We start from the raw sequence: 11101 nt of genomic DNA on the forward strand, positions 1-11101 counted from the left end.
GCTCCAACGTAACGTGTCCTGTGTTCTTTGTGGGCGTCGTCTGTGTCAGTGTGCTTGTGTGTGTGTGTGAACTCTGCTGTCGTACCGAAATCAAGACAACGCTTTGCAAAAGCTCGCAGCCGCAGTTCATTGCTGCCATTTGCCGTTATTAGACGTGAATTCTTCCGTACGAAATCGTTCATTATCTTCGCGTGTATCACGTCGTTGTTTACCGCAGCCTCCCCAAAAAAACGTTAAAAAATATATATTTTCGGGAAACGCAAAAAAAAACTAATTAATCTCATATAATTAATGCTGTTGAATTAATTAGTTAGATTAGAAATAATTTCTAATTCCACCACTATCTGCAATACAAAGTGTATGTTTGCGTGTGATCAAAAGTTAAATGTGTTCAGAGCCAACGCGTGCGTGAGTTTTGAGTGTATATATATTTGTAGATGTGTATATGTATGTGTCAGTTAAGTAATAAAAATGATAAAGGCGATAAACATTTAAGGCTGACATGTGAGCAAGTGAGTAGATGGGTGAGACGGTAATTTAAACATTTGTTCCACCCCTGACACGGTTATGACTTCTGACTGTGCTGCGACTGAATTCACACTTGAATTTTTTTATTTTATTTTTCTTCTTTATTTTTTTTTTGGAAAAGAGAAGAAGAGGCCTAATTTTTTGAATACGCTCTGTGCCTAACACATTTGCCGAATAAACAGTCCATTAAAACGATCTTTTCTTAGCCGTGTGGACTGAAGACACCAAATCAGATTGTTGATCACTTAGCATCTAGCATCCATTGGCACACAATGAGATCTTTAAATTGACGAATAAACGTCTGATTAAATTTACGAGGTTAACCAATTTGACGTTTGTGCTTGGCAAAACAAATTTACATTTTTTTTATTTGTTTTTTTATTTTTTTGGAAATGTTTTTTTTTTTTGGGAAAGAATAAAAAGCCATTAGCTACAGTTGATCAGCTCCTTCAATTTGCAAACTGCACGCGTACTTTAGTTAGTTAATATATATATATATATAGAGAGAAATGTATATATGAATAAGTATATAGACCCACCCACAATGTCGGTTGTAATTGTTTTCTTTTATTGTTGGCCAAAGATAAACATTGTTACATTTTGCAATGCTTTTGTTCGCTTCCAGAAGTTAAAATAAACATTGAATAAAAAATATAAAGAGTCAAATACACAGAAGCAACAACTGACTGAATATAAAAAAAGAAAATGCAGCCATAACGAAAGCAAACTTTGAAAAGGTCAGCTCAAGTTGCCGACTGTAAGTTACCCTGTTAGAAGGGGATGCAGCATGTACTTACTTTTTTTTTATGTAAATAAGTTAAGCAAATACAAAACACATTTAGAACATATTTTTTTTACCATCCTCATAAAAGCTATTTTTGTTTTCATCACTCTGCTGATTTTAACGCGTGCAAGTCGAGTTCTTCACACATTTCAAGCGAATAAATTGAATTAATAAATACAAAAATACTGGAGTGTTTTCGACGACCCATAATGCGATTGATCATTTGTTATCTATTTTAAGCTTGATGATCGAAATATTAGAAAGTAATAAACATTAAAATAAGATTTTTGCTCGAAGTTTTTCCATTAAATCAACGCAAATCGGCTAAGCATTACGATCTCTCTAAAGAATGCTAAGTGGTGCCATTATTATTTTTTTTGGTTTTTTTTTTTGCATTTAAAATATAAAAATATTTATATTGATAAGCATTTCAAGAGCAGTACTTATATAAACACATTTTAAAAATCAGCATACCACAAAATGTCTAAATGTTTTTCCAAAAGTTATTACTCATTTTATATGTTGAGTTATCGTGTGAAAAAGAGGTGCATTTAAAATGGAACCCCTCGACCCACTAGAGTTTAAATTGTTAAGTAAATAATAATTTTTAATTATACTTAAGTGTCAAGCCAAATAGTTCAAGATAGACAATTGAATTTTTCGAGTGCAACTGGAAATAGTTGCAATGAATGAATGAAATGAATACACTCGTTCTGAACAGCAATCAGTGCAAAAGCTTTGCCATAGCAGCAGTTCTCTCTGTCTCCCTCTCTCTCTCTCTCTCTCTCTGTCTTGCTGTAAGTGCAGTATATTCATACCACGCCCATTTTTACCTAATTGCTTTCGAAGTACTTCATAATTGCCTTAAGCAACGTCATTGATTTTAAGTGGTATGGAGTAGAAGTCGTCTTACAGCATACAGCAATAACTATAACGACGGAGATGAAACAAATATTAAGGGTAACCTTTAATCTTATGAATAATGCTTGTGAAATTACATATTGTTCTGGTCTTGTGCCTGTCTTCTTTGGCGTTACCAGGCAGCAGGCCATATAATATGTACATACCTGCTGCTCCTTTTGATATTTATATAATAATTGCAAATTAAATTTGGAGGCGCCCACTTTTTGCTTAACATAAAAAGACTAAACCCCAATAACAAGTCCTTGCCAAAACTTCAAGCCAGTTTGAAGTTCATAACATATTTATGTATACACACATATATATATACATACATATATATATATATATATATATATACATATATACATTTGAAATTGAGTTGCTTGGCAAACGGCTGCTATTGTTGGCAATTGCACATACGCCATGTGTGCCACACAGCACAAATTATTGTGCCACAAGATGTGGAAACACACACATGAATATGACCACTAAATGCGTCTGTTTACCCACTCATAATGGTTAAAAAAGATATATTGGTTTGCGCAAAAGTATGTAACACGCAGCAGGAAGCAACTCCCCAGTTATATTCTTGAACAGCAGCAAATAGCCGAGTCGATATAGACATGTTTGTCTACACACTTCAAATTTTGAAGTTCTCGTAATTTAATTTTCTCGACAACTGAAACCGTTTCGCGACAATCGATATATGTCATAGATATCTTTACAGCTGCATTGAGGGTATCTCATAGTCGAGCTGATTCGACTACCGCATTCTGACTTGTTTTGTTTGCGTTTTCAGTGTTGATTTCTGGTGGCCAATTGGCAATGGCCAATTCATTGAGGCAGCAAAAACAGACAGTCACCTAATCGGTCAGAATGTCGAACGAAAGCAGGCTATTTATTTGCTTTCCGGCATTCATAAATATCGATCAGTGCGCCTGACTGCATCTGCCATTTGCTCTGCTCGATTTCCAATTGGATTCGCTTCGCATTTAATTGTGTGTGCTGGCGCTTTGGTTTCTACATGGCTGGTGGCAGCATATGGCAAATATGGCATATATATGGTATGGTATTAAGTGTCGCCAACCGTCTCAAAAATACATATAATTGTTAAGTCTGATGATAACAGCGAGTTGACCATATTGGCCATATGCGTCCAAAGTCAATAATGATTCACTGAATATTATTTTGTTTTGACGCTTAATAAATCATTAACAGTTCGCAGTTGGCCAACACACATAAATAAAACTCATCAGGAGCAGTCTCTTTTCTGTTGACGTATTTACATTGAAAGCAGCTGAGATGCAGACTTGGCTGACTTGGCGAGTTGTCTGTTTATTTGCCTTTCGCTTTGGCTGTTAATTGTGCGCATTAGCAGCCGAAATCAGATGCCTCTTTAATGGAATGGTAGCCAGCTATAAAATGAAACAAAAATAAGGAAAAAATCATAATCTCTAACCCATCCGTGTAAATATTGCGCTTGTTTGCCCCGAGCATCATCATAAATAAATCGCAGCTCGACAAATATTTGAGTACGGCATGCGCCACTTAGTGGCACTTGGCCAAAAGGTTGCCGCCCCCCCACTATTGGATAGAACTCTGCACTAATACCTATACATATATATATATATATAGTATATATAAAATCACTTAAATAATTTTCTTTGATATTTTCGTCCTTGGGGCAAGATCAAAGACAATAGGCATTGGCAACTAAGCCTCATTTGTTGTTCGGTACTCGTATATTTTTTATTTAAAATTTCGGAACATTTTCTTGACCCATTTTATGTATTTTGGATTCATGTTGAGTACTAAGGTTATTATCACATTTAAGCTTCCAACTTGTGTTTGTGTGTCTGTGTGTGTTTGTGTTTGTATTTGTGTGTGGGTTCGTGTGCTCTGCTTTTATTTATTCATTAATAAATAACTTGGCAGTCTTTGTTTTAATCACGACCCTAGCACAACGACCAACGACCAACTCGTATTTGCCTCAGTCATTCTTGTTGTTGATGCTGCTTCACCCCGCTCTTGTCCTCACTTTTAAGTCAATGTCAGCGGCAGTGTACACAATACACACACACACACACACATATATATATATATATATGTTCACATATACACATACACACACACATATATACATATAGGCATACCACATGCCACAGCAACATGCATATCTAATTACCCACCTCAGGCAACTCTTATCAAAGTCAGCAAACGAGGACAACAGTTAAAATACACAAAAATATTTCATGTATTTTCAGCATTGAAACAAAAAAGCTAAAATAAATAATATTTTTATGTATTTATTTAATGTGGAGTGAAGCAGTACACAATTTTTAAGATGTCTTTAAAGCATATACATTGAAAATTAAAATTAAAGACTCGGTTAAAATATACAAATATGAAAAGTTCAAATAAACAATATTTTTTAAATCCTGAACACATTGAGAAAGTATGTAACAGGCATAACTTTAAAGCCTTACAGGTTAATATTTTAATATTTATATTTCTATATTCCTACAAAAAAAGGTTAAGTTAAGATTTTGGCACTGTGTGTGAAATTTGCATGAGTCAGTTTAATGCAAATAATTTTGTTCAAGATAAGAAACGAACAGAATAATTTGCAATGTATACGAACAGAAAAAGATTTTAATCTATAATAATGTTACTTATAATTTGCAGCACACTTTGCAGATAATATTATTGGAGGAAAGATTAGTTCAAATGTGTTAATAAGAGGGTAAAAAGTGCCGACTCGGAGATCAACAACAGGTTCACACTACCAACTAGCTGAGTCTGAGTAGAAATGCTCAACGGCATTTTTAAATGCTGGTCAGGTACGCTAAAGGTCTCCAGCTGTCATATATGTATGTATATATAACCGATAGGTATACAATTAAAGTAGATATTTCCTTTTTGAATTGAAGTGTGTGGCAGTCACAGTAGCCCCGCCCCAAAATGTATGGGAAGGGGCCATAAAGATTGTTGTTTATTTATCTGCATACATACTGGGCACAGTGCCACGTGATTTAAGCATGTATTATTTGTACAGATTTTATACAGATATATGTATACATATGTATATCTGTTTATACAATTCAAATAATACAACTCAGCGGGCATATCTGTGTATATCTTATACTCAGGCACAGAAATGTATATTATATGGAGGCCTTTATTTTGGAGCTTTTTTGAATAGTGCGTGTATAAGTTCATTACTTGAATTTTATCAGATAAAAAGACAGAGATATCACCAAGAGCTTCGTTCTTCTTTCACTTTCCTTTCCAGCTCCGTCAACATTTATTTGCGCAATTTTGTGTCTGAAGTGAACCGTTTAATTACGCAGCGCGAAAGCGAAAAGCGAAAGTGTGTCGTGGGTTAAGCAGCAGCCTGTTGTCCCCTGTCCACACTGACAACTACACACACACACACACACACACTCACACACACAGACACAGAGACAGAGATATACACATGACGTCCTGCTGACATGCATACCGTTAGATACAAAATATTTAGCGATATCGCAAGAGTCATAAAAACCACGTCGTATACTTGACACCAGCAGCTTGCAGTCGAATACAATAATTAATTAGCAAGAAGGCGTCGGAACAGCTACCCCATTCCTCATTCCACACCAGCCAGCAGACCATCCCTTCCAGCCGCCACATCGGCAATGGCCGAGGACGAATTGCAAGCGCTCGTGGAGAGCCTGGATGCAGCCTCGGCTGAGCACATTGAGAATGCAATTGCCAACTTCTCGCTGGACATGTTACAGCGTGCCAGCGCCCTAATTGGCGCACAGCAGGCGCAAAGCTCACAAAGTGCTCCACTGCCCAGCATCAATCGCACACTGGAAGACCAGTGCAGGCAACAGGCTGAGCTGGAGGAACACCAATTCCCCCCAGCCACACAGCTATTGACCACTATGGCAGCAGCAGCAGCAGCAGCAGCAAAACATCCGTTGGCAAAATGGTGAGTAAGAAAAGTTAAACTGTTTCCGTTATTAATTTATTTCACCACTTAAAATCTTAACACTTCACTTTTTAATCGATTGGCATATCAATAGACATCAATCTGATAGCACAAATACCATTTTAAATCAAAAAAATACCGCATTTTGATGATTTTTTTTTGGAATTGAATTGAGTTGAATTGATAAACAAATGCCGAGTCATATATATAGTACAGATAGGCAATATCAAATTGTGATTATTTATAACAAGCAATCTTAAAACTTTAACGGTCAATGCGAATTTGTTTATAAATTCAAATAATTGTGCAAACACATGCACTTTACTAAGTATTCGCCCATAAATATACAAATTTGTTTAGGTGCACACTTGAAGAAATTTGTTTATTTCCACATTAATCTTTAGAAAATAAATTAAAATTTTACAAAACTACAAAAAATTAAAAGAGTGGAAAAGGTATTAAAAATGTTATATCCGGAAGCCAATAAAAATGTTTAATATATTTGCGCAAAACTATGTAACAGGCTGTAGGAAGCATCTCCGATATACATTCTTGATCAGCATCAATAGCCGAGTCGATATAACCATGTTTGCCTGTCTATCTGTATGAACACGCAGCTCTCTGAGATTGTAAGAGCTGGAATATAAGTTCTTGTATCTCACGTGCCGCTCAAACTTATTTCGATTTATCGATCATTCTCCTTCTTCTGCTAATATCGATAATTATCGATACACGGCAGCAACAAAAACGACCACTTTTAAAAAGCACAGCCTTCGAATATCGGATAACGCCCAAGAAACACCCAAGCTATAGTCCAAAAAGTATTCTCCTACTGATCTGTCCTTTTCTATATACAGAAATATTTAACAGCTGATTTCCGCTAGGCATCCCGTAGTCGGGCAAACTCTTCTACAGCATTCTTACTTAGTTAATTTAGTTTTTAATTGACTTGTACGTGTTAAGAGCACTTCCCACACTGTAATACAATTCGCAGGCCCTTCATTGTCCCACCTCCTTCGATTCGGTGCTCTGTTGGCCCCGCACCAATGCCAGCAGCTGGGCCATTTTGCCGTGCTTCGAGGAGTTCAAGGGTGTTCACTACGACACGACAGGTGAGCATGGAATTAGAATACAAAAATACTAAAAAAAAAAACACTCTAATAAATTCTTATTTATATATTTATGAAAGAGAATGCAACACGCTACTGTCACGAGAACGGCACATGGAACCATTACTCCAACTACAGCAGCTGCCATCAGCATTCCGGTTCGGTGCCCGTTGTTCCCGACTTCTCGCCCACCGTGGATTTGCCGGCCATAATCTATGCCTGTGGTTATTTCATCAGTTTTGCATCCCTCGTGGTGGCACTTATCATATTCCTCAGCTTTAAGTGAGTTGCACGTTCAGCTATAATATATTCTATTGATTTGCTTTATATATTTATCTTTTGCTGCTGCAGAGATTTGCGCTGCCTGCGAAACACAATCCATGCGAATCTATTTCTAACGTACATCACCACAGCTCTACTGTGGATTTTAACACTATTTTTGCAAGTGGTTGGTATTCTTTGCATTATAATTATGGCTTAGTCTTATTTGCTGTTTCATTTGCCACACAGATAACCACAGAATCTAGTCAGGCTGGCTGCATAACGCTGGTCATTATGTTTCAATACTTTTATCTGACTAACTTCTTTTGGATCTTCGTTGAGGGTAAGTTTTTAACACTCTTTTTGCATGGTAAATTGCGAATTATTGCTGAATTTTAAAATCAATTTTAAATTCATACTAACTATATAACATTTTTTTTTCTGATTAAGATTATTTTTGTGTTTTTCAAATGTTGGATTGCAAAATATTACTTTTTAAGCTTTTAATTTAATATATCATTTTATTTTTAATTTAGTTTTATCTATTTTTTAAGTATTTTATTATTTTTATGTCGACTTGAAAAGTATGTCAGAATTTTGCAGCTATGCTTCAATAGATATAAGAATATGTTCCTGATGTTTTTTTTTGTATAATAATTTTAATAAAATTGAAGGTGTAGAGTTGGACTGCTGGTATGCAATTTGCAATATGCCTCTGATTTATCTTATTTATAAACATATATTCGCATATATAAGCACCCACATCTGCACTCAACCGTTGCAAGCGATGGTGGTTGTGATTCACATTCTCAGAAGTTATTTATATCCGATTGCAAATATATACTTAATTTTTTATTACAAAATAAATATAGATTGTTGCGCTAATTATTTGCAGGCCTGTATCTTTACACCTTGGTGGTGCAAACATTCTCCAGCGAGAACATTAGCTTCCTTATCTATGCACTGATTGGCTGGGGCTGTCCGGCTTTCTGTATTCTGGTTTGGTCCATTGCCAAAGTGTTTGCCTCGCATCTGGAGAACGAGCATTTCAATGGGGTAAAATAGTGCGTCATCGGTTTGGCTCTGTTCGATTATAACTTATTCATTGTTAATTGCTGCAGCTGGAAATTGAATGCGCGTGGATGCGTGAATCTCACATTGACTGGTTCTTTAAGGGGCCAGCCTCGATGGCGATATTAATTAATTTGGTGTTTCTCATTCGCATTATGTGGGTGAGTTCGATTAACTCATTTGACGTTACATATCTATACTATATTATATAATTCACTCTATTGCCAGGTACTCATAACCAAATTGCGTTCGGCTCATACGCTGGAGACGCGACAGTATTATAAGGCCTCCAAGGCACTGTTGGTGCTAATACCGCTCTTTGGTATTACATATCTGTTGGTCTTAACGGGGCCGGAACAGGGTATCAGTCGTAATCTCTTTGAGGCAATACGCGCCTTTCTAATCAGCACACAGGTGAAAATTGAGTCATTTATATCAATTATTATATGATTTATTATGATTATTATATTATAGGGTTTTTTTGTGGCTCTATTCTATTGCTTCCTCAACTCGGAGGTGCGCCAGACTCTAAGGCATCGCTTCACCAGATGGCGGGAGAGTCGAAATATTCACCGCAGCAGTTCCATTAAGAATCGCAGGTGCGTTCACAATGGCTATATAAAAAAAAACACACACACATGTACAAATATACATACATACATATGAACACTCGAACATTATGTCTAAGCTTTTGATGTTGTCCTCATTTGTCACATGGTTCAAGTACTTTGCTTTTCTTCATATTTTCTTCTCGTTTTTTTTTTTTGTTTGTATCTTTTGCTGTAACTCGCTGTTGTCATTTAACTGAATTAATTTCCATTTCAGACATCGCACATCCAAAGACTACTCGCAACGTTCGCGTACTGAAAGTCTACGGTGCGTATACGCAATGCTTCTCTATCACTTCCGCACGTTTCCTCTTAACTAACTTTACTAAGTACTGCATGAAAAAAAAACCAAAAAAAAAAATACTCTTTGATATTCTAATTTTTCGCTTTGCTTTTTATAAGCTCCGTCCGTCCGTCTGTGGGAACGCAACTTTTTGTCGACAGCTGAAGCTGGGGTACAACTTAGAATATGTCAGACAAATTAGCCCATATCAGAAAAATGTAGCTCGATACGAACGTATTTTTCAAGATAGTAGCGAAAATGATTTTCTCGATATATATAAATTGATAAAAATTAGTGGCTGGTAAATCGATATTATTGATAAATGTAAATCTATAAAAACCATATAAATCTCAGCATTATTCAAGACAGAGTCAACAAATTTAGATGTAATCTATATTGGTTGGGAAATATCTATTATCGATTAATTAAAATCGATAGAAATATAAATATATATAGCTGATCCTTGGATCATGGAGAGTAAATTACAGTTTACTGCTGAATAACCAACTATATAAGTTCCACTAACGATCAATCAAACGAAGTTTCATATTTCTGTTATCAGAGTATTCCGCCGTCGGTTATGTCCGGCTGCAAGGCTCTCTCTTATTATGTTCCGATTTATTGTTTAACTTTGTATATATATTATTTTTAATTTTGTTTCATTATTATAGACTGACTTCGACGAGTCCCGTACCCATCGGACATTTTGAATGATCAACGACATATTTATACCAAACACTTGAGATTTCCTTTATATATGTATATGTATATACACAAATTCGATTTGTATATAAGTATTGCGTAGTGCACACACAAGTTTAAGTATTACTTTTTATAAATAACGACATAAGTTTATTTAAGTTGAAGTTTCTTAAATATATCTCGACCTTCTGCAGGACCGAGGAGTGCATCATCTCTCTGCGTCCATCGCTGCATACACGTGTTGGCTCACTGAAACGCTATCACAGCATTGATCTTACCGATTTCGTTTAGATTGAGCATACATATTCATTTAATTAAGGATTTCCATATAACTACAAAATGCAAAACATATTCATAGCCATACCCATCATTAAATATAAGAGAAACTACAAGCAGCTCTACAAAACAAGTTTTCAAATAAACAAAATTAAAACGGATGAATTTGAAGATTCATTCAATTGCTGTAATTACCAAAAATGTTAACATATATTTCTAATTGACTTTTCTGCCTTATCTCCACTCTTGTCAGAGCCATAAATCAGCTAAGCCAATTTACACTAAAAATTGAACTCTGCTTTAAATAAATTCAGACATATTATATGGTTATATATACTAACCAAGTGTTTTCCATTATTAATTAAGCACGAATAGCCAGTCAAATGTAAATACGACTCGTAATTGGATACTTACATTTATTTGTACATGTTGTAATACATAACAATTTTCAGGGTCAAACAATTTTTATCGTTTACGTACATTTAATAAGCACATACCTATAAAATAAAATTGTTTTTATCGCTTGAGAATATATAATAAATATATGCTACATAAATAAATACAAACTACAATATTGCACACTCACAAACAAAAACC

The 11101-nt window shown here is 35.4% G+C and overlaps 1 protein-coding gene across 3 annotated transcripts; it reads left to right on the forward strand.

Annotated features, from left to right (window-relative positions):
• Positions 1–161: 161 nt before the first annotated feature.
• On the forward strand, positions 162–11011 carry LOC6559739 (diuretic hormone receptor). Of its 3 annotated transcripts, XM_043216351.1 has the most exons (12): positions 162–512; positions 5508–6168; positions 7189–7306; positions 7384–7585; positions 7655–7751; positions 7814–7907; positions 8460–8620; positions 8686–8796; positions 8864–9049; positions 9110–9234; positions 9461–9511; positions 10198–11010. In XM_043216351.1, exons 2-12 carry the CDS (start codon positions 5896–5898, stop codon positions 10238–10240), a joined length of 1461 nt encoding a protein of 486 aa, XP_043072286.1. In that variant the 5' UTR covers positions 162–512; positions 5508–5895; the 3' UTR covers positions 10241–11010. The 3 variants fall into 3 exon arrangements, with proteins under 3 accessions (XP_043072286.1, XP_032591189.2, XP_032591190.2); XM_032735298.2 differs by lacking the exon at positions 162–512 and having other exon boundaries at positions 6136–6194; XM_032735299.2 differs by lacking the exons at positions 162–512; positions 9461–9511 and having other exon boundaries at positions 6136–6194; positions 10198–11011.
• The last annotated feature ends 90 nt before the right edge of the window (positions 11012–11101 follow it).

Source organism: Drosophila grimshawi, unplaced genomic scaffold (assembly GCF_018153295.1).
Source record: "Drosophila grimshawi isolate 15287-2541.00 unplaced genomic scaffold, ASM1815329v1 contig_1367, whole genome shotgun sequence".
Lineage (NCBI taxonomy): Eukaryota > Metazoa > Arthropoda > Insecta > Diptera > Drosophilidae > Drosophila > Drosophila grimshawi.